Raw genomic sequence first — 24,634 nt, 5'->3', positions numbered from 1 at the left:
TTATGCAATTTGCGACGTTTACAATGAAAATTACGATTTTATCTGACATCCGAAACTATCAAGATTGCAAAAACAATGATTCAATTACATGAACAATTCAAAAGAATTTTTGCTGTGTTTTACAGATTAAGTTTTTGTGTTAGGCAAGTTTGGACTAAATCTTGTGGAATTTAATGTTGCATTTTTGCCTAATTGGTCATTGTTCTGTAAGATAATGGTGAACTGTAGAGAGAAGAAAATTGACATGTTGATGAACAAGTTTTCCTAATCCAAAAGGAAGAATACAATTCATTTTTCGCACTTTTATTTAAGGTAAATTTGAAGAAAACTGAAGCTAAAAACTCTCTCTTTACCATTTTCCTTTAATAATAGTATTTGAAGACCTTTAAAACTTCTCCATTTCGAATTGGTCATGTACTTCCTTTCCAGATGCATGCCCTCATCTAACGGCAACCCACCGACGATTCTGGATGCAGCAGATCTAGCCGAAACCTAGGCAAAACTCGCGCGCGTCAACTTGGAATTGACGGTCGCAGAGAAAGCTTTCCATGAATTTCTTCCTTGCATAACCCGATATGTTTTTCGACTTGTGTAACTCGCGAATGTGTCCGCGAACGAGAAAGGCCAAAACAGTCGGTGATGCCGGTGTCGTAGTCGGTTTTTCGGTTTGTTTACGTTCGTCGTGTTTGGCAAGGGAACGGGTCCATCGTGAGTAGGTCAGTAATCGGACCGGTGCAAGAACGGTCGTTTGGTGGAGGAAGTTCTCGGCGAGATTCTTCGGCACCGGTTCCTGCAGTCTTCAGTCGTTGTTGATACGCGGTCGCGGCCTGTGCTGTCTGACTTTCGAAAGGTGCACGTGGATTTATTGTTTTCCGGTATGTGCTTTTTTATTAATTTACTATTAGTTATTTGTTAAATAAATGTTTAAGAATCGACTAATCAATCGAATACTGATATTGAAGTGCATTTTGTACGTCACTGATATTGTTAAGATATGGGTGATTAAAGGAATATTCTTCAACTTATAATTTGAAGAAAAATATTATCAAAATATTTTTTAGGTAAAAGATATTCATAATAAATTAAATAAACATATAATATTTTTAGAAAACAATAAAAGATTTTTTTTTTCTTATACGAAAAAGGTTGCATAAAACTAAATATTTATTATTATTTTATTTATATTTACTAAAGATTTTCTTTAGTAAATATAAAGTAAAGCAACATAATTATTTATAGAAATATGAATATTTTTAAAAATCTAAATAATAATATTAAATATAAAAAATATGTTGTCTATTCAATCAATAAAAAATATAATAGCAAATGTATATAAACATATTCTAAAATTTAAAAATGTATCTGTGGCAAAAATCTATTAAAAGAATTATTTACATGTATATAAATATTTTTGAAGATCTAAACAAAATATTAAATACAAATAATAAAAGTTTTATCAATTTTATTAAATGAGAGATAAAAAATAAGTATATATAAATATATTATATAAAAGTTTAAAAATAAAAAATAAAAATATTAAATATAGTATGTTTTTTCAATTTAATAAAATATGAAAAAAATTATAAAAAACAAATATATATAAGAGTATTCTAAAAATATAAGAGTGGTAAAAGTCTATTAAAAATTATTTACAGTATATAAATGTTCTTAAAAATCTAAATAAAAATATTAAATGTTTTTTCAATTTTATTAAATATAAGAATAATTAACCAAAGTAAATAAGGAAAAACTAAGTAAAAATATTAAATATGATGAATTTAAATATTTTTTCAACTTGTAATATGAGAAAGATTATAAAAATATATATAATAATTTAAAAATCCATAAATATAAGATTTGGAAAAATCTAAAAAAATTATAATATATAAATTTTCTTAAAAATCTATATAAAAATATTAAATATGATAAAATCAAATGTTTGTTCAATTTGATTAAATATGAGAAGAATTATAAAAAACTAATATATATATATATATATATATATACATATATATATATATATATATATATATATATATATATATATATAAATATATTCTAAAATTTAAAAATATATCGGTGGTAAAAATCTACTAAAAGAATTATTTACTGTAAATAAATATTTTTGAATAAAATATTAATTACAAATAATAAAGGTTTATTCAATTTTATTAAATGTGATATTATAAGTGTTAAAAATCTGTTAAAAATTATTTATAGTATATAAATGTTTAAATCTAAAATTAAAAATATTAAATATAATAATATTAAACATTTTTTCAATTTTATTAAATATAAAAAAAATTATAAATAACTAAAATATATAAAAATATTCTAAAAATCTAAAAATATAAATAGTCGTAAAAATCTATTAAAAAATTATTTATAGTATATAAATGTATATAGTCGTATAAATCTAAATAAAAATATTAAATATGATATATTTAAATATTTTTTCAACTTTGTTTTTTTCAATTTTATTAAATATAAGAAAAAATATAAAAAACATATATTTACAAAATATTCTTAAAATATAAATAATGGTAAAAAAATATTAAAAAATTATTTATGGTACATAAATACTTAAAATCAAAGTAAAAATATTAAATATTATAAAATTAAATATTTTTTCAACTTTTTTTTCCAATTTTATTAAGAAAAATTATAAAAAACAAATATATATAAAAATATTCTAAAAATATAAATAGAGGTAAAAATTTATTAAAAAAATATTTATGATACATAAATGTTCTTAAAATCTAAGTAAAAATATTAAATATGATAAAATTAAATGTTTTTTCAATTATATTAAATATGACTAAAATTTATTAATTTATTATTATTTGATAATTTTTAATTTATTTTAATTAATTATTATAATTTAATTTTTATATAAAAATATAAGGGTGGTTGATTAAAAAATATATTTATAGTATATAAATAAATATTCTTGAAAATCTAATTAAAATATTAAATATAATAATTTTTTTTTGTTTTTATTAAATATGAGAAAAATTAAATCAATTAACAGTGGTAAAAATCTATTAAAACAATTATTTATAAATATTTAATCTTTTAAATAAAAAGTTAATTAAAAAATCTAATAGTGGAACATAATGTATGTTGTAAATTAAAAAATAAATCACGTAGAATTTCTTGTTTCTTTAATTTCATCAAAAAAAAATCAATTCATTTCAACAATTCAACATTATTATTTTATTCTGTATCTTTTTATGTTCAAGAAAATTTATATATTTAATTGCAAAACAATAGCTTTCTCTAATTTTAATTTATTATTAAGAAAATTAATTTTATTACACATGTACTAAAAATTGTAATTCGAGCAAAAAAATAAATAAACAAATCAAAAAAAATAAATGTTTTCTTTTGAATGATATCATTAATATGTAGATATTGTTTGTAATATTCACGTGTAAAAGTACAATAAATAAACCTCAAACAAATGAGTTTTTAATGATGACTTGAAAATAATTATAAAAAGTGAAATTTTTTTATCGATTCTCGTATTGTTGCACAACAATAACATTGACCTAAAGTACACTATTTCATAAGTTCTGTCTAGAAACAAATATTGGAAATCTGACTAAAATTTGCTTGCTTTAGAAATCCACCTTTTCCTTTTGCTAATTGACAACTATTTCAAACACGGTGATATTCTAATGAGCGAAGATCATTTCAAAAATTCACTTTAATATTGCACGTTTATTAATAAAACGAATAATTGCACTTTTACTCGTAAACTCTAATTGGAGGCAATGTCTTAAAACGTGTTTCGCAGTTTAAAACGTGTGATAATTTAAGTACTAAGTACTTTCTAATAAACACAAACCTAAATGTGGGATCGTAAACAAAAAATCAGCCTTTTACTGCACCCAAAGGCAATTAATAGTAAAAAGAATGTGAATGGATGAATCAATGAATTAATAAACGAATTCGCGATTTCATTTTTGCGTTACCAGTCGACCTGTATTAAACACAAATGTTACAACAAATCAATTTCTAATGCGTAAAATAACCATATGCATGTGTTCATTACTGTAATCAATTTTGTAACCAGTTGCATAATTGAATTTAGTCACTTAAATAAATGTCCACGAGTGGACAAGAGTAAATCTTTATAAACACTCCGACTGATTGACTCGCACTTTCTGTTTTTGTCTATATTAAGTCATCAATGCAATGTGCCGTCACAAGAATAATTAATCGCTAATTATACGATTGCAAAATCGAAAAAGTGCAGCGCTTACAAATAATCGGTACTGGAACAGTGTCAATGTCGCACAAATGTATAAGAAACAAATTGATATTAAAAAGAAATTAAACAAAAAAAATTGTCTAAAATCCGACCTCACCAATGTCAATGTTAATGACGTTAATATCCGCGTGTTGCTCAAGTTCAACATGGCGATATTGGAGAATTTCATATCCGTCCTTTGGAGACACACGCGAGAAACATTCGCAAGGTTGAGATTAGAGAAAGTGTGATCTATTCTGTAACAAAGTCGATGTGACTGTCTGTGTTTTGTCTGGATATTTTAAGTTGAATAATCGTCATTTAGTTTTTTTTACAGTTGTGGAGAAATTTTATCACGGTTTTTTCATTTATATGGTGAAAAAGTTTTATGAATGATGAAGATTAAAAACACAATAATGAAAGAAGAATTTTTATGTGACAGAACTAGAAAATTTTGATAAAAATTATGTGACTGTCAGTGTTTTATCTGAATACTTTTTAGTTGAATCATCGTCAACTGGTTTTTTCACAATTTTCGAGAAGTTTTAGTATTATTTTTTAATGTCTGTGGTGACAAAGTTATAAAATATTGATAATAAACGTATCAACAAATTTTGATAAAGATGATGTGAGTAGATAAATTTTTTCCTGAGGTATAATAAGTTAATTAGTTTTTTTAACTGTTAATTGATTGATCACTTCAATAGTTTAAAAGTTGTATAAAAAGTTTTAAATAAACATAAAAGAAAAACACAAGAGCTTTGATTTGAGAGTATCCAGTAAAAACTATTTATAGTAGTATAATATTCTTAAAAATCTAAATAAAAATATTAAATATGATAAAATCAAATATTTTTTCACTTTTATTAAATATGAGAAAAATTATAAAAAACTAATATGTATAAAAATATGATGGTAAAAATATATTTAAAAAATTATTTATAGTATATAAATGTTCTTAAAAATCTAAATAAAAATATTAAACATAGTAAAAAAATATTTTTTCAATTTAATAAAATATGAGAAAAACAATTATGTATAATAATAAACTAAAATCTAAAAATATGAGTGGTAAAAATCTATTAAAAAATTATGTATAATATATTTTTAAAAATCTAAATAAAAATATTAGATGATAAATTTAAATATTTTTTTCAATTTTATTAAATTATGTGACTGTTAGTGTTTTATCTGAATACTTTTGAGTTGAATTATCGTCAACTGTTTTTTTTTTCATAATTTTCGTGAAGTTTTAGTATTATTTTTTTATTTTTATAGTGATAAAGTTATATATACAAATTGTTGATAATAAACATAAAGACGTTATACTAACAAAGTTTGGTAAAAATGATGTGACTCGGTTTTGTGAAGATAATTTTTTTGCTGAGGTATAATAAGTTAATTATTTTTTTTTAACTGTTGAGAAATTGTTCACCTCAATAGTTTAAAAGTTGTATAAAAAGGTTTAAATAAACATAAAAGAAAAATTGAAAAACACAAGAAGTTTGATTTGAAAGTATATAGTAAATTTAATTAAAAATTATTTATAGTATATAAATATTCTTAAAAATCTGAATACAAATATTAAATATGATAAAATTAAATGTGTTTTTAATTTTATTAAATATAAAAATCAAATATATAAAATATTCTAAAAATATAAAACCATTAAAATATTATTTATAGTATATAAATATTTTTAAAATAAAATAAAATAAAATAAAAACATTAAATATTTTCAATTTTGTTAAATTATGTGACTGTTAGTATTTTATCTGAATACTAATGAGTTGAATTATAGTCAATTGGTTTTTTCACAATTTTCATGAAGTTTTAGTATTATTTTTTAATTTCTATAGTGATAAAGTTGTATAAAATGTTGTTAGTAAACATAAAGACGTTATACCAACAAATTTTGGTAAAAATGATAGTTAAAAAGTTGTATTAAAGGGTTTAAATAAACAAAAAAGAAAAATTGAAAAACACAAGAGCTCTGATTTGAGAGTATCCAGCAAATTTTAATGAAAATTATATGATTTTTAGTATGAATGATGTAATTGTATGTATTTAGTATGAATATTTTAGGTTGTACTGAAAAAATTGAATAAAATGTTGAAAAGGTGTTTTATACAAACATAGAAGATCAATTAAGAAACAGAAAAGAATTTTGGTTTTGAATTGGGAGTGTACAGCAAATATTGATAATAATAATGAGATCATCTGTATTTTGTCTGATAGATTGAGTTAAATAGTTATGAAATAAATATAAAGATCAATCAAGACAAAGAAATATTTTAACCAACTTGCTTTTCAGCAAATTTTTGGTATAAATGATTAAGTATTTATGTTAGGTATGAGTATTATAAGCTGAGGTATCATCGATTAGTTTTTTAGAATTGTTGGGAAGTCTGGGTACTATTTTATAATTAACGTAGTGGAAAAGATGCACAAAAGGTATTTAAATAAACATACAAAATAACTGAAAAAATGAAAAGATTTTTTATTTTGATTTGGGAGTATCCAGCAAATTTTGATGAAAATGATGTGATTATTTGTATTTTATCTGATGATAAGAAAAGAAGTATTTTGATAAGCTTGTTTTTAAGCAAATTTTTGGTAAAAATGATTTTGTTCTATGTATTTAGTATGAGTACTTCAGGCTTAGCTATCGTCAATTAGTATTTTACAATTGCTGGAAAGTTATAGCATTATTTTATAATTTCTGTAGTAAAAAAGTTACACAAAATGTTGAAAAAGTACTTAAATATACATAAAAGATAATTGAAAAACTGAAAAGAATTTTTATTTTAATTTGGGAGTATCCAGCAAATTTTGAAATAAATATAAACATCAACTAAAAGACAAAGAAGTATTTTGACAGCTTGTTTTTAAGCAAATTTTTGAAACAAAATATTTTAGTATTATTTTATAATTTCTGTAGTGAAGTTAATCAAAATTTTGAAGAGGTATTTAAATAAACATAAAAAATTAATTGAAAAATAAAAATTATCGATAATTAAGTATTTTCTGTGGTGGAAAAATTGTACAAAGGAGGAAATTATTTAACCTGATAGTTATATCAATAAATATTGATAAAAATGTTGATGGTGTTTTGTCTGGATATTTTAGGTTAAATTATCATAATTATTTTTACGATTGTTTCGAAATTTTCTCATTGCTCTTTGTGGTAAAAAGTTGTTCATTGTGTTGTAAAAGCTGTTTAAATAAACATAAAGAACAAAGACGTGACTGTTCAGTAAAGTTTGTTAAAAATTAACTTAAAAAAACAATAAAACGACCAAAAACCTCCTAAAAGTATATAATTAAAAACTAAACCTATTAACAAAATCGTTAGTACAACAATTTAATTACAATGATGAACCCTGCGGGTGCTTGTACCTGTACTTGTGCTTACATTGACCCCAAATCTAAATTTAGTAATTAAAACCAATTGTCTCCGCCTATTTTTTGACTAAAATGTCTTATTTCTCCTTATTTAGATATTTAATGTCAGGGCGATTGAACCGGCGTACATCTTTGACTTTTCAACACGGCAACTCGTTTTTTGTACGCGACTTTTCTTGAATGTGCAATGGAATGAGTTTCGTTATACTGTAGATTTCCATTATGCGCAATTCCACTTTCTATAAATAAAAATAACACCGATTAATGATTTCCTTGCCTTCGACAACAAAAACAGCACGTCTCGCATTAGCTAACGACGTAAAATTTCTTCTCAATAATATTATTTTTCGGAAAATGTTAATTAATTCGACGGCGGCAATTTAAGAACAGTTTGCACAATTTTTATTTGGCAATCGGTCTCTTGTAAACCAGTCGACGTTTCGACGAACCTTGCTCCGGTTATGATGTATTATTAATCGTGTCGATTAGACATTTTTCCCTCGCAAAGTGGAAAGTTGCATCTTTCAGATGAATAGAGACATTAAAACGGATTGGTTTATCTCGTGAGCCGATCGGAAAGTAGGTATTTATTACGGTTCGAGCTTGAAAATGGAAAAGCTGTTGGAAAACGGTTATTTTCGTACATAACTAATTATAATTGGCCGGCCGTAAAAACTTGTTATTAAATAAATAATTATCGTGGTGCAATTAACGTCCGTTGCACTTTTTAACTAGATTAATTAAGTTATTGGCTGGCTAATTGTTGTCGTAACGTTAAAAAATGTTGAGTTGGATGTCTTCAAGGCGATATACGTTTGGAATACAAAAATCCGTGCGTTAATCCCATTAATTAAAACTTAAATTAGCATGGCACTTAATTGATTTTCGTTTTATTTCTAGGGTATCAGAGGCATGTCACAACCGATAGCTTTCACAAGACCGATTGTTCTGTAGTTGTCGCAGGATTGGACGTCGATTCGTCGATTAGTGTGGTGCAATTTTTTGTAATTTAATTGGACGTTTTATGTACGATGGGACTGTCTAAGGTACTGGTGTTGTGCGCCGTGGTTTCGCTGTCGAACGTTGTTAACGCCGGAATTCTCGACACCTTCAGTTGGGCACGTTCAGACAAAATCGAAGTTTCCATCCCCTGGCTACCATGTAAGTTTATGATTTAATATTTCCCTAAACCACAAAAACGTTGTAATAAACCAAATGAAATGTGCACGTGTATTTGTAATTTGACACCGGCAAACTGAACGCCAATAATTGACCTCGTTTAACAATAACCGATAAAAAAGCCAATCACTACTTAATAAACATGTCTTGCAGTGCGGACTTTCTTCAGTTGTTGGGCAAGATGACATTAGCATCGAAAATCCAATCGTCCATCAAATATCAACGGCCCAAACGTTTCGTTGTGAAATTCTTCAACGTGTTGCAGTTTTATTAAAAACTAAAAAAACCTCATCAGCATCTTAACAACATTATTGCGCCACACTACAAAATTAATAATGTACGCGTAATTAATTTTTACGATTGGAAACATACGAGCTGCGCATTATTTGCTGATATTCGTAGCAATTAATAATGAGAATTATTGACAGTTAACAATTTCCTGTCTTTTATTTCCTACCGGGACGTTTAATTGGTGATTGTCCGATTCTAAAACGTTTTAATTGATCGCTCACAATAAACAACACAATCGTTTCAGATGATCACTGACTGGATATAATAATAATTGATTAAAAAATTAAACAAGAAAATAATAAGTATACAAAAGTATACATTGTCAGAAGCCAATAATGCGTCGCACCCTCTCTTTAATTAAGACATTTATTGATACGTTGTGATGAGATTATCGACATTTGCTTGTGATATCTTATTCCACACAAACTGAATCTGACGTCTTTGTTCATTAAGAGTCCGTGGAGAAGGTGTAAATTCCTTAAGAGTCGCCCCATCATATCCCACACATGTTTGATTGGGGAATGGTCTGAAGATCTGGGTGGCCAAGGCAGTAAATTTACTTGGGAGGCTTCTAGGAAGTTTAATGTATTCCTGGCAATATGTAGATGGGCATTATCTTGCTGAAAAATTAGTCTGAGATCTCTTTTTATGTAGGGATGAAAATAAGGTTTCAAATCGTCAACCACTTATCGCTAGGACGTCATATTGCCACTAATGAAAACTGACGGTGACCTGCTGCTATAAGCAATAGCACCCCATACCATTAAACCCATAATGTTATGAATAAGACTCTCCACAGCAAAGAGAGGATCACGTCTTTCTCCACGTCGCTGTCTTACTAACACATAACCATCGTGCATGCCCAAGCAAAAGCATGATTCATCACTAAACACAATGTGATTTCATTCCTCATCCCACTCTTGACGTTCCATACACCAATCACTACGTTGGCGTCTATGGTTTGCTGGTAGAAGCAAGTCCAAAAAAGGGCGATAAATTCGTAGGCCAAAAGACCTTATATGGAGGTAAATAGATGGAATACCAATGAGTCTACCAAAAAATTCATCAGCAATCATCCGCGTTGAACTCATCCTGTTCCTTAGTACCAATATTCTAAGACGACGGTAGCTCTGATCTACCTGAACCTCCTGCTCTATCTCCTCTGCCCCCTTTACTCTATTGCTGCCAACATTGTGTTACACTACTCACATTGTGACAAAAACTAAGTACATATTTCAATTTACACAAATTTTAATCATTTATTATTTCAAAAGGTACTTGTATACCAAATTTTAAGAAAATATCTGAATGCGTTCTGCGTGTTGCGTTTTTTTACAGCTAATATAATAGCAACAGCTAAAACGTTGTTAATGTGGAGCGTGAAATGAGCCTACATTAAATTTGAATATTGGCAATTAAACCTTTTAATAAAACTCTCTCTCCGACGAAGAGAGCTGAAATAATAACAATAATAAACACATTTAAGGTTTTTATGATGTAGAAAACGTGTCCACGGCCAATAAGGAATGAATTATTATTATTAATTTTGCAGTCGAGAACGAGTCAAGATGCTACGACGAGCTGGGATGTTTGAACATCACGCGGAGCTGGTACCATTTGATAAACAGGCCGCTCAACGTTTTTCCCTTGCCCAGATCGGTGATCAACACCAGGTTTATACTTTACACCAGGTCCAATCCCACCGAGGTAAAAATATTGACTTTTTTGATAATTTACTACTGATATTAAATTATTTCAATTTTTAAATGACAAAAATCGTTTGAGATCCCAAATATTTATCTAAAAATAGCGGTTTCATAATTCCTATTTATATATGATTTATCATTTTTTCATATATTTATGGTTCCATCGATATATAAGTAACAATGAAAACATTGAAGATGAACAAAATTAAGGAACTTTTCAGTAATGAAACGGTTGTTGAAAATGTTATAAGAGATATTAAAAAAAGTATAATGGAAAAGCAGTGAAGAATTTTGACTTTATAATGTAGCAAATTTTGGAAAAAATCATATTATCTGTCTGAATATTTTAGGCCATCAGCATTTAGTTTTTTTCATATTGTCAATAAAATCATTGCAGATGAACAAAGTCATGGTTGTCCTGAAACCTTTTCAGTAATATATAACTATGAGGAATTCAAATTAAAAGAACAGTCATTTTTTTCATTTATTTATGGTTCCATCGATATACAAGTGACAATGAAAACATTGGAGATGAACAAAATTAAGGAACTTTTCAGTAATGAAACGGTTGTTCAAAATGTTATAAAAGATATTAAAAAAGTATAATGGAAAAGCAGTGAAGAATTTTGACTTTGCAATATAGCAAATTTTGGAAAATATCCTATACTTGTTTTGTTTGAATATTGGATCATCAGCAATTAGTTTTTTCATATTCATAAGAAATTTTCCCATTTCTTTTTTAATGTAAAGGTGGTTCAAATAAATTTGTAGAAATTATAATAAAAAACAATAAAACTACTAAAAATCTTTTAAAGTTACACTGTTAAACAACAAACTCATTAACTAAAGTTTATCCAAAAAAAATTAAATTGTGCATGTCACAAATTAATAATATTCTGGATATTTATAAATTCCATTTTGATGGTTTCGTCAGTTTAAAAGTGTCAATGAAATGATTGAAGATGAACAAAGCCAAGGTCGTCTTGAAACCTTTTCTATAATCAAAAAATGTCGTAGTAGTACAATTTAAGTAAACAATAGTTGAAAAACAGTGAAGAATTTTGATCTTGTAATGTAGCTTGTTTTGTCTATATATTTTAGGTTGAATTATCAACAATTAGTTTTTTCATAATTATTAGATATTATCCCATTATTTTTAAATTTTTGTAGTGAAAAAGTGGTTCAAAAAGCAGTTTAAAACAACGTAAAAAATAGAAATATGACTTTTGATAAAAATTAGTTTCAAAACCTATAAAAGGACTAAAAAACTTTTAAAATTGTGCAATTAAGGAGAAAACTTATTAATAAAATGATTAAAATGATTAATTTTTCCAATAATTTTTCGAAAAAAACCTAAATTTTTTCGATTGGTTATAAATTTTATTCATATATGACTTTTTATTTATGGTTTCGTCGGTTTAAAAGTGAAATTAAATCATTGAAGATGAACAAAGTTAAGGTCGTCCTGAAACCTTCACCAACGAAGAAATTAAGCAACATCACGTGCAAAATTCTCGTGCAACACGTCTGGAATTAGACCAGTCATTAAACTGCAATGATTCAACCATTATAAAGAAACTTCATGCAATATATTTCATAAAAAAATTGGACAAATGGATTCTACATAAAATAAGATGGGAATAAAAAATTAGAGGTTGTCAACGATAATTGTGTCCTTGCTCACAATGCATATGAGCCCTTTTATTGATCATATTGTTACTGTGACTAAAAATGGATAGATTACGACAATTCTGGCCAGTCTGGACAATGGGATAAAGCTGATGGAACAGTACCCTAAGTCTAAAATTTTGATGACTAAATGGTGTTTTATCCATGTTTATTCGTTTCCAGACCAAACGATCAATGCAATTATATACTGGCAAATTGATCAAGTTCAAGAAAAACTCAAGATTCTTTATTCAATAGCAAAAGCATTCTGCTCCTTCATGACAATACAAGACCTCATGTCACCTTAAAGACATAAAGAAAGTTTCAAAATATTAAATACGGTATAATCCTGATACTTTAGTTGTCCTATTTTTTACCTAACAAACAATTTGAAGAGGAGATCAGAACTGAGGCTGATCATTTCTTCTGTTCCAACAAAGCATTTTTTTCTCTAAGCATAAATTGGCTCGTAAAATGCTTATTATAATGGTGATTACTTTGTTGAATAACAGTTATTATATGAAAGTTACGTTATTTTATAGCTAAACGTTAAAACGTGAAGTACTATTTCCGGTACCTAATATTTATTATAAGTACCGAATTTTAGTGTATGGTTATTTTCCCAGCGTAAGCAATGTTGCATCAATCAAAACTAGTTGGCACTCAATAATAAAAATTCTCCATATAAAGGCAACAATAACATAACATAAACAAAGTCTTCGGGTTCATTGACTTACGAATATGCACAGTAACTCGAATTAGGCCCGAAGATGATGATTATCAACGCTGACGTTACGTAACATCGTTTTGAATGATACAAGAGTTGCAAAGCTGCAGATGATTTGATACTCAACCAACTAGATAAAGACGGCCGATTTGGAATGTAATGGGTACCGTATTGTATCCATTCGAGTAGAAATTGAACACTTCCTCGTGTTATTACTTTTACTTTCGAATGGCGATCGGACTAATTGTAAAATTAAAGCCGGGGCATTCCTTCTCAGGGTTTTTGATCATTGCCGTTCCGTTTCAGGGTCAGCTGATAAAGGCGTCGAACCAGTCGATAAATGAGTCCAATTTTAGCATAGAGAAAAAGACGAAGTTCATCATACACGGATTCATCGACACGCCGCTTTCCAATTGGGTAAGTGGAGCCAGTTAGGATAAACGTAAAAGAATATATTCACCCGACATCTGGTAAGTTGAGAATAGCTATTTTGTTATCGATCTTACCATAAATATGACACCGGGGAGAGAGAGACGGTTACAGGAAGTCGCAGAGCGCAATGAAAGTGTGAAATAATTGCTGATATTCACCGTCGCATCTGATTTCCTGCAATAAATTCCCATCACCCACCACTTTGAAATTACTTCGTTTTTCCATTAATTTTTGATTTTCGCTTTGCAGGTTGGGGACATGCGAGACGAATTGCTGAAAGCCGCCGACGTGAACGTCGTAGTGGTCGATTGGGCTGGTGGAAGTTTGCCCCTTTACACCCAAGCAACCGCCAACACCAGATTGGTCGGGTTAGAAATCGCCCATCTCATCAATTATTTAGTTGTAAGTCAATCGGTGGTTTTAGAAAGGGTTTTAAATCGATTTAAAATCGATTTCACTTTAAAATTTGATAACAAAACAAGGAAGTTTATGCTAATTCAAAATTTGAATACTACATAATCCAAGAAACAAAGCGTTAATGATGTTAATAACTTGTATTGTTAATGGAAATGTAAATTAATAATGTTTTAATCAATTAATGATAATAAACAAGCTAAATATCAGTTTTGACATTGTGTAGAAAGCGCCTTTAACTGATAGCAAAATAATTAATTATGCAAAATGCAGATTTTCCTCTCGAATTTGATTGAAGAAGTTGATTTCTAAGTTTTTAAACTCCTATAAACTACTTGACTAATCACATAACCGTATTGGAGATATATATATATATATATTTTTTTTGTTGCTGACAAATCTGACCACATTACATAGCCAGAAATTATGTAATTGCATTATGTGTTATGATCATTTCAATGCAATTAAACCGATTTTTTGCGCTTTAATATCTGTTTAATGCGTTGTCCGATGTATTTCCTTGATATAAGAATTAAGAATAAATCTAGAAACATTACGCAAGTTGCGAACGTTATTATTCTAAAGATGTGCACTTTCACAGATAATAAAAATACATTTTGTAACAAGGAAGACTCTGAATAGTATATTGCATCTCGATAGTTAATCCTCCGTTCAACTGGACGTTGATTTATTCGCCATTGACCCATTTAAATCGCCAAATGTGACTTTCATCGATTTTCGGAATACGTTATGTAAAAGTTCTAAAAGTGTGTCGTCGGATAAATTCTGCACGTACATCTAATCAGGGCTTCTTTGAACAGAACCCGTTTCAAGTGTTGATGTGGAGACGTGAAAGCGGAGCAGATCAGTCCACACATCGACAATCTTCCTTTTTTTTACAAGAAAACATGCCCGCAACACATTATTAAATAACAAATTGTAAACCGAGAGCTATTCGTTACACGGTCTAGATATCTGTGTTGCAAGTATCGTTGTTTTTGATGCACCACACAAATTTTATATAACAATTTGTTACAATCCGAAGTACTTGAATGCTTAATTAATTTTAATAGATGACAATAATAAAAAATGTCTCATTATTGTCAGTCCTTTGCGTCAAAAGAAACGCACGTAGTTTCTAATGATCTCTTTATTATTAACTGCCCCACTTAATTTTATTTAACGACGATGCCAAATGAAAGTGCGACAAAAATTAAACATAATTAACGTAAACGGATTCTATTCTGCAATTTCGAAAAATTAATTTAACGTACGGATGGAAATTGCAATTTAAATTGGGCTCGTGTCTTTCTCGAGTGAAAGGACACGACGAAAAAAATGTCCGTCCCAACTAACAATGTCATTAACTCGACCAGTTCCTTCCTAGTTCGATTTTTTTCCGAATATCGGTCGCCACTTTCATTATTATTAACTCGACAATGTTTTTAGAAAAAACACGACTACGATGCGAGAGATGTGCACATCATAGGACACTCGTTGGGTGCCCACACCGCAGGATACGCAGGATCTTTAGTACCCGGTTTGGGGAGGATAACTGGGTTGGACCCTGCCGAACCGTATTTCCAGGTAAGTCATACAACTTGTGCGTTGTTAAAGATGGTATTGTGCAATAATGTTCGGTTACTTTCACTGTATGCATGTGATTTGGGTGTATTGTTGTGGAAAATTCATAAGGAGACATTAATAACAGTTGATTTTTCGTACTAATGAATTAGAATTAACATAAGCCTCTTACGTAATAAATAATTGATTCGCACGTTAATAATTGTTGATTTGTGTACGTCAAAAACATAATGCCATGTTTGTGCGTAATAAAAAAAGTACTTCAGACCACATTAGCCGGCATAAACTGTTTATAATTGTAGATTTGAAAAGTTTTAAAATGATAAATGTAGAAATTACGAAGTTGGAACCAGTTCGCGTCCGCCGAATCCATATTTATACTTTTTATTTACGATTATATAATAGGCATTACGGTTTTGAATAACTTTCACATTCCTGCGCTTGTTGCGAATATCGGCGCGGACGAGATGCATTCCCAGTGATTCACGTGTTTTTATTTATTTTTGTATGTTCGCAGGGCATGCCGGCACACGTAAGATTGGACCCGAGCGACGCGGAATTGGTCGACGTCATCCACACGGACGGAAAAGGCATATTCTTTTTGGGTAGGGCCTTATTAATTATAATTGTTACGTAGCAAGCGCCGGACCGCGGGGCAAAAGAGTTTGAGCGCCACACGATGGCGCCAATTCATTCCGGACGACACCCATAAATATTATGATATGATATTCGTTCGTTAATTAACTGAAAATTGAACCGCCTGATTTTAATTTAGGTTACGGAATGTCCCAGCCCTGCGGCCACTTGGATTTCTATCCGAACAACGGTAAAGAACAGCCAGGTTGCGACATTACGCAAACCCCTTTAGTACCGTTGACACTTATTAGGTAAGCAGACTAAATAATTTTCCACTTGCGCCGTTTAATTACGTACATTATTAGTTATAAATATTGCGCAACCAAATTATTACATAAAACAGCTGAAATTACCGGAATATTCCGACAGGGACGGCTTGGAAGAAGCTTCCAGGGTGCTTGTGGCCTGCAACCACGTACGAGCCATAAAACTGTTCATTGACAGCATCAACACCCAATGTCCTTACATAGGTACAATTCCCCCTTGCACTCCGTAACAACATGATTCATTGAATAAAATTACAGCTCATCAGTGCTCGGGTTTCAACCAGTTCATGTCGGGCAAGTGCTTCACGTGTAAACCGGGTGCAAATTGCGCCATCATGGGGTACCACGCGGATAGCACGCCCGGAATTGAAAACGAAGTCGCCCCCGTCAAACCGCAGGACACGGTCGGAGCTAAGTACTTCCTGACGACCGGAAGAGAGTACCCGTATTGCCGTAAGTGACTGAAATATCATCAACAAGTAAACGATTTAACAAACTTCCCCTTAGATCGCATGTACAGAATAAGCGTGGAGTTGGCTAAACCTGGCCTGGCCGAAACGTGGGTGCAGGGTTTCGTGAAAGCCTCGTTGTACAGTCCGTCTGGCGTTATCCACGCAGACCTGACGCCGTCCGGTGATACTAAATTGGAACACGGTACCACGTACACCACTGTGATATCACACCCCGTAGACCTGGGAGGGACGGTGCGAAAAATCGAACTGAACTGGGAGTACGACATGAACGTGCTCGAGCCTAGGACGTTGTGTCTGTTTTGGTGCAACGATCACCTGTACGTTAAAAGCGTGATGGTTGATGAAATGGAACTTCCCGGCAGAGGGTAAATACCCAACAATTATTAAATCCAATTAAAGTTCTACTTTATTTTTTACAGCAAAAGGGATGCTCAGTTCACAAAAAGACTGTGCTCAAAAGGGAAAAGAGAGTATGCGGACATTCCAAACAGAGGAAGAGGGATTTTCTTGGATGGATGTAGAAGTTCGGACAAATATGACAAAAGCTAGTATTCGCAATGGATGCAAATTTATTGTTGTGTCATACTGACTGGTTTCGGATCTTACATCACTTAAATCGTACGATGGGTCGGATGATCACTGCGTTTTTCCAAGTGTACTGTGTCTGAATTGTGATGTATTTTTATTATTTATTTAAAGTACAAAATATACAATGTTAAATATTGCGTTATAGATCAAGTTTCATCAAACTTATTTCTAACAATATCCTATAAATGTAAACATGACAGGTGGTGGATGTTAGATTTATATTGTTATTTAATAATCATTGTTGTTAAATAAGTACAAAATCACACAAAACAATAAAAACAGTATTATAGTTTATAAAAAAAATATCTGACTTATATTCTATAGACATTTAATCATTTAAAATTGTGATTGTGTAACATCAAATTATTTCATCATGATATTGGTATTTGCATTGTATATTGTTCTTAGCACAATAAATCCTAAGTATGTGCTAAGTATTGTGATATGTGACATATTTTTTATAATAAAACTTTCTTTAATTTAATAACAATCGTTTATTTACCTTTTCCTTAAACAAAAATTAATTGTATAAATAACTAAAGTTATATATAATAAAACTATGTTATTAATACTAAATAATAAGTTTATTATCTTAATCTATGTGTATTAAAACCTTTCCAGTACATTTTTTCTGTTCAATAAATTCTATAGCCTTATTAACATCTTCCAATTCAAACTTAGCACTTATGTGAGCACTAATTGACCCATTATTAGCCAGTTCCAAAGTATCAGACACAACAGTTTTATATAAATTCCTTTTCTGCTCCCTTAATGCTTTTAAACTTACAATAGAAAAGAATGTGTGTGGTGGTGGTGGTGACATTGTCTCAAGGAAGTTGGGTGCTGCATAGAAAATTTTGCCACAAAATGTCGCACTACAAAAAACATAAAAAGCAAAAAATTTTTAGCAAGAATTAATAATAATATTGGGGTGTAAATTTACCAGTTTTTTAAAGTTGTCATCATATGATCACCTACAGCATCATATACAATATTCACACCTTTATTTTCAGTAGCTTTCTTCACTTCTTTATCTAAATTAGAATTAAAAATGAATGTTGACAATGCTCCTCTTTCCCTCACCAATTCACCCAGTGCTTCATTGTCAACAACCCCTAAAACCTGACATTTGAATAATCCAATAATAAATGTAGTAAATGTTAAATACATACACTAGCTCCATAAATGTTGGCTGCTACATCCACAGCTGCTAAACCCATACCTGCTGGTCCAGTACTTATAACAATCTTTTCTTTTTCTTTCAAATTGGACAATTTTGAGAAGGTGTAGATGGCTGTGGAGTGTCCATAAGCTAATACGGCAGCATCTTTCCTCTCCACATCTCCAGGTATTCTCCACACATCATCGATATCCAACTACAACAGTCATAAGCTTATAATTCTTTGTCAGTTGGGCTTGTTGTGTTGGTTTTACAATGCACTGTTCGGCGAATCCTCCAAAATGCATGAGACTGAGACCAGCCACACGTTCACCAACGCGTATTATCTCGTTACCCACATCCTTGCCCTTTTCTATAACTTCGCCGGCCAATTCGTAACCCGGGATGAAAGGCAATTCTCCCCCGCCATGCCTGAACTTGTGACAATCGACGGAATTCACGCTAACGTACGCGACTTTCACTCTTACTTGTTTGCTTTTGAGTTTTTCGATCGGTCGTTCTTGGATTGACAGGGGTTCGCCCTTTTTGGTTAAAACGGCCGCCCTGAACGTGCCCTTTAATCGGGACTGATTGTGGAGATTTTCCGCGAATTTGCACAGTTTTCGGGCATTTCTTTGCAGAACGTTCATTTTGAAATTGTTAGGTTATATGGACCTAACCTCAAACTTGGCAATTTGACAAATGTCTCAGATTTCACTAAAGATGTGTTTATTTGAGGTGAGATCTGGGTTGCATATTTAGATTACTTAGGAGCACCACAATATCGGGCTCCCAGATACTTCACCAATTCCACGCCGCCACTAGTAGAATAATATCTGTTAGAACCATTGTAAAACAACTTCACAAAGTTGGTCTAAAAGACCACTTAGAAGAGTACTCCTCACTGATCGCTACCGACAAGACAGGGTACGGTGGGCGCGAGACAGGCAACATTGGGTGGCCGAATGGAACGCCGTGCCCTATTCTGCCATGTCCAGGTGTAGGTTGCATAATGAATTAGGATGTGGAGGCCAAGAAATCCGAGACCAAAGCATCACGTTTTTTTTTTTATATTGAAAAGGGAAAGTCTTATAAAAGACGGAAAACCCCTCCGGGCACCGATCCCGAAGATCATAGCCAAAAGACAGACGTATAAGTAAGGCATATACGCGGGTGCCGAACCAGAAGGCGTAAGGCTGGCAAAGATGCCAGCCCCTGTCAACTGAGTGTGAAAGAGTAAGACCAATCTGAGGAAGACACTAGGTTTTCCTGGAGAAGGATTATCCTTCCTGGGTCAGATCCGTTAGCTTCCCACTGCTACTGGTTTGTGGAGCGGTACTGAGCCCCAGGACCACAACGAGGTGGATCCATCTTGGGGCAAGGCATCGCGGATTTTTCCAAGTTTAAGCTTTTAGAGATGACTTGATAAAGCTTTGGGGTGGCATTTCTAAAGAGGTAGAAGCGATATTCCTGTTGTAGACAACACACGGTCTCAAAGGGCCCAAAGTGTTCTTAACACGATCAGGGAACTTGAAATTTTGCATCTTCCTTTGCCATCGATGTTACCCGACCTGAATCCCATCGAACATATGTGGGACGTCATTCAAAGGGCGTTAGATACTGATGAACTGGCTACTATCACACTTCTGCAGTTACAGGATGCCTTACCTCAAACCTGAGACAATATTTCTCAAGACTGATTGACATCTTAATACGAAGGAACCATGCTGCTAGAGGTGGCTTACAAGATACCATTTTTCAAAATATAGTTATAAATTTACGTTAATTTTTTGTTAGTCTTTCCTCCTTTTAACCGAACTTTCAATATCCCCTTTGTCGGTAGTTTAATTCATATTAACAGTCATTCGATCACAAATAGAAATATTTTAAAGTCATTGTAAATATATGAAATATAATAGATTGTGGTCGTTGAAACTGCATATCCCATTTTAAATATGTGAAATTTTGTTTAATTATATAGTAAGGGGGCCCAACACAACGAAGTGCTTCCCTTATCTATAGCTGGTTAAATAGCGACTACGCTTTAAGCACATTAATAAGTACTCCGCCGTGCACTCACTACTCAGCCACTAGAGTCGGAGCCCCCGTTCCCCAAATGTATGTGCTTTGAGTGGTTCTAATGGCATAACCTCTTACCACAGAACTTCAGCAACAATTTCTTGCAAATTAGCTTCCGTTTCATATGTATGAAAACAAACTATAATCTAAAAGAAATGTTGGATGGAATGCCCCACATCAATGCAGCAATTGGCTGTATTAATGAGGGGGTAAAAGCACATACGGCGAATGTCCTGAACAATCGCTATAACGCTGATTTGCAGGATAACCAATGGATTTGTCCTACACTTGTTGACACAATGTAGGTGGCATTTAATGTTTATTTATAATACAGTGCGTTTTATAAACTGACACAGTTTGCATGCTACGCTGTACATCAAGTGCCACAGATATTCTATATTTTTTTTCTATTTTCGGTTATAGTAAATTTCCTAATTAGTGCCTTTAGTAACAGTTCAGAAAAGTAATATTTCCGAAAGAAATAATATTCGATATCACAAAAAATGAAAAATGTTACAGTCAAAGTGATCAAATCGAATTAAACTTCCCCATGCTGTTTCTGTCATGCAATGACATTGGATCAAAATCATCTGGAACGACTGAATGTTGTCGACCTCATGCGTCGTTTTTCACAGACATAACATAACTATCAAATATTAATATTCTTTTTAATTATTTATAAATTATTTATTAGTATATTTATAAGAAAATAACCTGATCCAATATTTTTTAACGTTGATGTAAATTTTACTGAAATAGTAAGAACTATTGTGTTCAGACAATAATTTTAAGACGAATTGGGCTGTTTTTGCAAGAATGTAGAACCCCATCATAAACTTCAATACTTGGACTTACCTGTCTATCAGGGTGAGTCTAAAACCGAAGAATCCGGGGACTTTATTCTCAGCTATTTAAGATTCGTTCGACTTTGTGGACAATTGGTTGTCAAAAAATCATCGAAGTGTACCAGTAAAAATTAGTACCTAATCGATAATTAAAACCACTCATAAGTTTAAGGAGTACCAAAAGAAGACATATAGTGCAACCAAAATTTAATGGAACAGTTTTTGAAATCACAACGAACATTGTATATCTGAACAAATTATTGCACCAAACACCAACTATTTGTTAGTCATGTTATATACTGAAAAAAATGTTAAATTTTGTTCGATTATATAAAACTTATACTACTGTAATTATGATAAAAATTAGTCCTCCACATGATTTTAAAATTAATTGAAATTTAGTCAGATTACATATAACATCAGGGTCCTTTTTACACAATGGTGTACTAAAATTATGATTATATTGACAATTGTGACAAATATGCAAATCAAATTGTATAAAAAACTGTAAACTTTAATGTGTTTTTTGTTATTGTATTGTAGTATTGTTATTTTGTTAACTGTAGTTTGTGGGGCAAATATTTAAAAAGATCCAGAGTGGAATGACAAGCTGAAAGCGCTCCCAGTGGCTCCTCAGTTAGCTGCTCGCCCAGCAGGATAATCCAAAAACAAATAATAATAAAATTATGGATGCGAGAAAATTTTGTTTGATTTTATAAGAAGGGGCCATTTCCCTACACGTTGGAGTACTCGATATGAAAGATTATTAAAATAATTTTGCAAACGAATAAGTACTCCAACGTGCACCCAATGGGAATGGGTCATGAAACCCCCGTTGCAAAAATTCGACAAGACACCGTGGCATCCATCGATCATCCACAAGTAGACCAGTTTCCGGTAAGTACGGAAACTGACTTAAATGAGGTGACAATGGAATACCCACCCCCTACTGTTGTTAGGTGCAGTGGGAGGCGTGATATCTTGTCAGGGCACGAAGGACAATTATTGTTTGCTGAATTGTAAAATATATCCTGCTGACAGCAGTACAACGTAGGTAAAATATTATATTGTATGTATAGTTTATTTAAATTGTGGTAATATTTTATATATGACCATTACTGTAAAATAAAATACAGTCGTACTTCGATAACTTGAACCATGAGTTATCAAGAGTTTGAGTTAATGAATAAAATACCTACCTAGAGAGTTATAAAGGTGTACTTATCATGTAAATATGATTTAAGCTAGATATTACAAAAGATATTGTTAATGTGCACAACTTATTAAAAATAATATTTAAAAACCTGTAAAATTAAAAAATAGTTATCAAAAATTCATGTTATCGAAATTCGACTTATAGAAGTTCGACTGTATATTAAAATTATACAAATATTTGTGCATTGAATATATTCGGTTTTTACGGTACAACAGTTTTTTTATATAGAAATGAAGAAGTAATTAGATTTAGTGTAAATCCTGCATTTAAAAAAAATTCAATTCATTCAATTAAATCTATTATTAATTAATGTTTAAAATAGGCGAATAATATATAAAAACAACTGTAAAATCATTGAACAATAAACACTTATCAATAAATTGAATTTGATATTACAATTCTACTATTGCAATTTTAATTTTTAATAATCATTTAGTTTAATAAAGATTTTAGGTGATGCATAACTTTTGCAACTATATGTATTTATTAAATGCCTAATTAAAAAACCAATTTATTCCAAAATCACTCCAATAAAATATACTGAGTTAACCAAGTAATTTGCAGCAACAATTTGTTTCAGTGATGTCTGTATCACATCTACATATGTGCTCATCCAATTTTGTTTTCTGCTGAACGTCGGTGACTGGATTGAAATCAGAAATCGCATAGTTTCTGCTTCCACTTTCTTCCTCACTGGAATATTAAATAATCACGTTTAGGCTTGTGGTTTGGGCATTTAAAAAACTGCGAGCATAGTCCAGTGTTAAATTCTTCCAAACCTTGTTTAATAACCTTTTTCAACAATAAATTTAAACGTTAATATCATAAAAGTCAAGATATTTTTGCGTAATGTGATATTTGACATGAATAAATTAGTCCAGGCTTTTATTTTTACATTATAGCACCAACGTTTTACTTACATAATTTAATGGAAATTTTAACAATCTAAACAAAACACTAAAACAATGTAAATCTCTATAGCAGTTACACGACTCCAAAATATACATTGATGGTAAGGAATAACTAAATGCTTAAGTTAAGTAAATAGAATTTATTTATATACAATTTTCTATACCATGCACAGTCTTTAAGTTTTTTAAATTTAATGTTTCACGGTTGTTCAATTAAGTGCCCAAAGTACATTACCGCCCTTAATATATTAAAACAACAGATGTCTTCATTATTTAAACTAATTAGATAAATGTTCTCGTTTTTACAAATTTACGGAAAAATATCCTTGGTTTGTATTTAACTTTAAAGTTACCCCTTTTCTGTTGAATAAATTTTATTAAATTTAACGTCCTCATTGTTGTAGAAGTTGATGTTATTACCACAACTAGGTAAACTGCTGACTACAGAAGACCGGACAAAAAGAAGTTTATTAGGTATATATAAGAATCCCTTAATAGGACTTTTTTCTCATCTGAATTAATTTGGAGAAGCAAAGGTTCAGTTATATTGGTTTCCATGAGCTTATCATCTTATAATTAATGTTAAGGCTCATAATGTATGGAACTGCAATCTAACTGAAATTATTTCAATAATAAAAATTTTTCTTATAAAATATCTAAATCCAAATTTACAAATTTACCATAGATAAGGAAACAAATGATTTTTTCTCATTCTTGGGAATTCTTAAAAACAGAAACGAAAAAGGATATAGTGTAATACAACTATATATTGGGAAAAAAGAAAATGCATGGATAATTCA

General features: G+C 30.7%; 2 protein-coding genes across 2 annotated transcripts; one reads left to right on the top strand and one right to left on the bottom strand.

The window, feature by feature from the left end:
* The first annotated feature begins 711 nt into the window (after nucleotides 1–711).
* On the top strand, nucleotides 712–18,044 carry LOC109605325 (pancreatic triacylglycerol lipase). The gene is made up of 12 exons (XM_020021891.2): nucleotides 712–875; nucleotides 8,561–8,821; nucleotides 10,683–10,837; nucleotides 13,538–13,648; nucleotides 13,913–14,065; nucleotides 15,527–15,664; nucleotides 16,179–16,266; nucleotides 16,437–16,548; nucleotides 16,667–16,767; nucleotides 16,822–17,016; nucleotides 17,071–17,401; nucleotides 17,456–18,044. The coding sequence occupies exons 2-12, from the start codon at nucleotides 8,692–8,694 to the stop codon at nucleotides 17,583–17,585; spliced, it is 1,644 nt and encodes a 547-aa protein (XP_019877450.1). The 5' UTR covers nucleotides 712–875; nucleotides 8,561–8,691; the 3' UTR covers nucleotides 17,586–18,044.
* A 55-nt stretch (nucleotides 18,045–18,099) lies between these two features.
* On the bottom strand, nucleotides 18,100–19,482 carry LOC109605329 (quinone oxidoreductase-like protein 2 homolog). The gene is made up of 4 exons (XM_020021896.2): nucleotides 19,059–19,482; nucleotides 18,797–19,000; nucleotides 18,568–18,746; nucleotides 18,100–18,499 (listed from the first exon to the last, which is right to left on the bottom strand). The coding sequence occupies exons 1-4, from the start codon at nucleotides 19,431–19,433 to the stop codon at nucleotides 18,217–18,219; spliced, it is 1,041 nt and encodes a 346-aa protein (XP_019877455.1). The 5' UTR covers nucleotides 19,434–19,482; the 3' UTR covers nucleotides 18,100–18,216.
* Nucleotides 19,483–24,634: the final 5,152 nt, after the last annotated feature.

The sequence above is a fragment of the Aethina tumida genome, chromosome 5 (assembly GCF_024364675.1).
Source record: "Aethina tumida isolate Nest 87 chromosome 5, icAetTumi1.1, whole genome shotgun sequence".
NCBI lineage: Eukaryota > Metazoa > Arthropoda > Insecta > Coleoptera > Nitidulidae > Aethina > Aethina tumida.
The sequence above is the reverse complement of the archived record's forward strand: the minus strand, read 5'-3'. Positions and strand labels throughout refer to the sequence as shown.